Genomic DNA, 3,480 nt, shown 5'->3' on the forward strand with positions numbered 1-3,480 from the left:
CAAACTGCGCTGAAGTGAGCCAGCTATCCTTAACATGCTGACCGTACCCTATGCAAATTTTAAAGGGGTGTTAACCAAGGATCACTGCTGTAATCTCTGTGCTCTGTAAACATGGTACTACTCCACATCACCGCAGCTTTTTTACATCACTAAAGCTTCTGCCCAGGCGGTTTTCTCAGTTGCAGAGGTCTACAGAAAGATGCAATGTCAAAATCCATTTATTTAATTACAGCTTGCAATCTCTTTTTAGCAAATTATGGTTCTGTCTGGTTATACTCTCAGGCAAGTATAACAGCTATTATATTTGAAATGTGCTTTTAGCAAATAATTGAGAAAACAAGTTTATTAACCACAAAGCACATCAGAGAAAGTTTAGAACACAAAATTATCAAACTAAAGAACGTATTTTATTTTTAATAAAATAGTGGAGCAAAAAATAATTGTATATTACAAATATATACAGCACAAAACTGTGCACCCCCAGCACAGTAAAGAGCATCACTCTATACAAAGCTTCCCTTTGCAGAATCTAGTGCTTCTTGATCTATTCATAGTGAGAATTTGTTTAACAATAGAAAGAGTCAATAAGCCCTTTGGGTCTCTTTGAATTGATCCCCCCCCCTTTTTTTTGCACAAATCAGTCCAAACGTGTATAACATTGGCTTGATTTCCATTAAAAAGCCACAAAATGTAACACTAAAGGGTTTCTGAGGACTAGACCTCTTAGTTCTTTTGTTAAGAGATTTCTTTTGTTGTCTTTATGTACAGCAAAATACTTGTTTCTCTTTTCATGTCATGGTAAGAAAAAAAAAATGTATTGCACATTATTCTTATTCACAAAGTTTGTGTCTGGTGCAGGAAGTTTCTCTTTTAGTGAAAGAATATTCGTGAGCATTATAGATTGGACCTATTTTTAGGCACTCCAAACCCCCTAGGCTGAGATGAGTTGTAAAGGATTTCTCTCTCTTTTTTTTTTGAAGTTAGCACGAAAGTTGCTTTCACAGATAGTATACTTACTGGGTACAGGCCTCTTTGGGACCCTAGTTTTCCCAAGAGATAATGCTCACTTGGGCGCTTTTAAAAGAAAATCATTGCTCCATAAAATTTGACTATACCTTGTTACTCAGAAACCTGTAGGAAATTCAGCTCAGCTACATGAAAAAGTTAAATAGGTTTTTTTTTTTTTTTTTTTTTAATCTGAGGGCTGGATGAAGTATTTTTCTACAAATTAGTAACAGAAGAGGCTGTTTCAATTCACAATATTTCTTTCACTGAAAACCTTTCTGTAAGTACATTTACCTTCAGTTCTTCACCAGCTCCTGAATTCAGCGTGATACATTTTTTGCCTTGAGCTATTAAACTGTCCTCTGACAAAAAGCATCATTTCGTTTTTTAATTTCTGACTGCTACTGTGAACATTTGTAAGTCTATAAGATGAGATATAACCTGTCTAAAACCCATTCACACACAAGTGGGTGGTTGCAATGTTGATTCATATTTTGCATGGTGAGTTTTCTGTGGATGCTGAGGTTTTTTGTAGATTCCATTACTTGTAATAACACTTGCAGGTTTTCTTCTACTTCTCTTCTTTAATCTTCGACTACAAACATTTTGCCAGGACTGAAGAGTCTTGGAAGTCCAGATCCACATACCACTAGTAATGCCAACAACTAATAACATAAAAATTTTGACCATAAAAATTTCTACTGCTGGAATAGAGTTATTCATCATGCAGTCTAAATTTTTAGTCTGATTGTTCATCTTGCATTTCTGTTGAGTTGCCACAATTTTCCAATAATCCATATTAAGTCTCTCATAAAAATAGCAGGCTATCACACAAGTTGCAGGCACTGTATACAAGACTGAGAAGACACCAATCCTGACCATAAGTTTCTCCAACTTGTCAGTATTTTCTCCACCTGTTTTCATCACCCTCCTGATATGGAAAAGGGCCACAAAACCAGAAAGAATAAAAGAGGTGCCAATGATTAGATAACAAGCCAAAGGAATGAGTACAAACCCAGTCAAGGCATTCACATCCATGCTTCCAACATAGCACAACCCTGTCAGCTCGTCTCCAGCTACCCTTCTCATAACTAGGATCATTATAGTCTTCACAGCTGGAATGGCCCATGCTGCCAAGTGAAAGTAGCTACTGTTTGCTTCAATTGCTTCATGCCCCCATTTTTTCCCAGCCGCTAGAAACCAAGTTAAAGTCAAGATTACCCACCACAAGGAGCTTGCCATACCAAAGTAATACAGAACCAGGAACACAATGGTGCAGCCAGTGCTCTCCAGACCTTCCTGGATGACATAGAGCTGGCCACTGTCCCTATCACAGGCTATGCTTTCAGCACCTGAAAAGAGGCGAATAATGTACCCCACTGAGTAGACACAGTAGCACATAGAAAGGAAGATAATGGGCCTCTCGGGGTACTTGAAACGCTGAGGATCTATCAGGAAAGTAAGGACAGTAAAAGCACTGGAGAAGAAGCACAAAATGGACCAGATGGCAATCCAAATGACAGCAAACTGTTTGTCGTCCTTGCTCCAGTAAACATCAACCCCTGGGGTGCAGAGTGGGGCACAGGAAGCACTCTTCTCCACATGGTGGAACTTGCCAGGATTTTCACAGGAGGCTCTGCTGAGGCTGTCCTTGTGCTGCTGCAGATCATGACCGCTGCTGGGCCTCTGCGGCCGAAACATGGGTGGCAGCATGCTGGATCCTCTGGGGGGCTCATCTGATCCGTTGTTGGGGGCTTCCATGCAGAGGTAGTTGGGGTCATTCTTGTTGGGCAGCTTGCTGCAGTCTAAGGAGTCTGGCCACTTAAAATTGAACTGCTCCATAATAGGAGAGCATTTCAGCCTCGCCTGCTCACACATAACCCTGCAGGCAGGGATTGGTGTAGAAACCTGCTCCGTGCACATAGGGGCATAGAGAGAGCAGAGGAAAAATTTCAGATGGCTGTGGCAACCATACTCCACCAACGGAGCAAACTCATGCAGCTGAATGGCAGCTTCCCTCTGGTTTTCGTGTCCCATCAGGTTAGGCATCCTCGTCATGTTGTACCCTATATCCTTGCACATGGGGATTTCTATGGGCTGGCACCTCCCGTCACCGGGGCGGTCAATGTCTATGGAGCTGATCCCGGCGCCGAAGCAGGTCAGCCAGCCGAGCACCAAGACGGTCCGCACGCAGTTCCTCGCCGCCGGCCCCATTTTCGCGGGCGGCCGGGCGGGCGGGAGCGAGCGGGGCAGCGCGGGCGCGGGCGCGGGGCGAGTCAGTGCCGCGGCCGCGCCGCTCCTGCCGCGGCCGGCATCGCCCCCGACCCTGCCCGGGGAGCGCGGCGGCGGCGCGGGGAGCGCGGCGGCGGCGGCGGCGGCGCAGGGGCCGGCATCGCCCGCGCCGCCGCGCTCAGCGCCCGGCTCCGCGCCCCGCTCCGCGCCCGGCTCCGCGCCCCGCGCCGCTCCGCAGCGGCG

General features: G+C 45.4%; 1 protein-coding gene across 1 annotated transcript; it reads right to left on the reverse strand.

Annotated features, from left to right (window-relative positions):
- Positions 1 to 385: 385 nt before the first annotated feature.
- FZD10 (frizzled class receptor 10) lies at positions 386 to 3,219 on the reverse strand. Its single transcript, XM_013949185.2, has one exon. The coding sequence runs from the start codon at positions 3,217 to 3,219 to the stop codon at positions 1,462 to 1,464; it is 1,758 nt and encodes a 585-aa protein (XP_013804639.1). The 3' UTR covers positions 386 to 1,461.
- Between the last annotated feature and the right edge of the window lie 261 nt (positions 3,220 to 3,480).

The sequence above is a fragment of the Apteryx mantelli genome, chromosome 17 (assembly GCF_036417845.1).
Source record: "Apteryx mantelli isolate bAptMan1 chromosome 17, bAptMan1.hap1, whole genome shotgun sequence".
NCBI lineage: Eukaryota > Metazoa > Chordata > Aves > Apterygiformes > Apterygidae > Apteryx > Apteryx mantelli.

Excerpts from the sequence above, each read along its gene's own strand:
- FZD10 (XM_013949185.2), bottom strand. The coding sequence starts at position 3,219 with ATGGGGCCGGCGGCGAGGAACTGCGTGCGGACCGTCTTGGTGCTCGGC.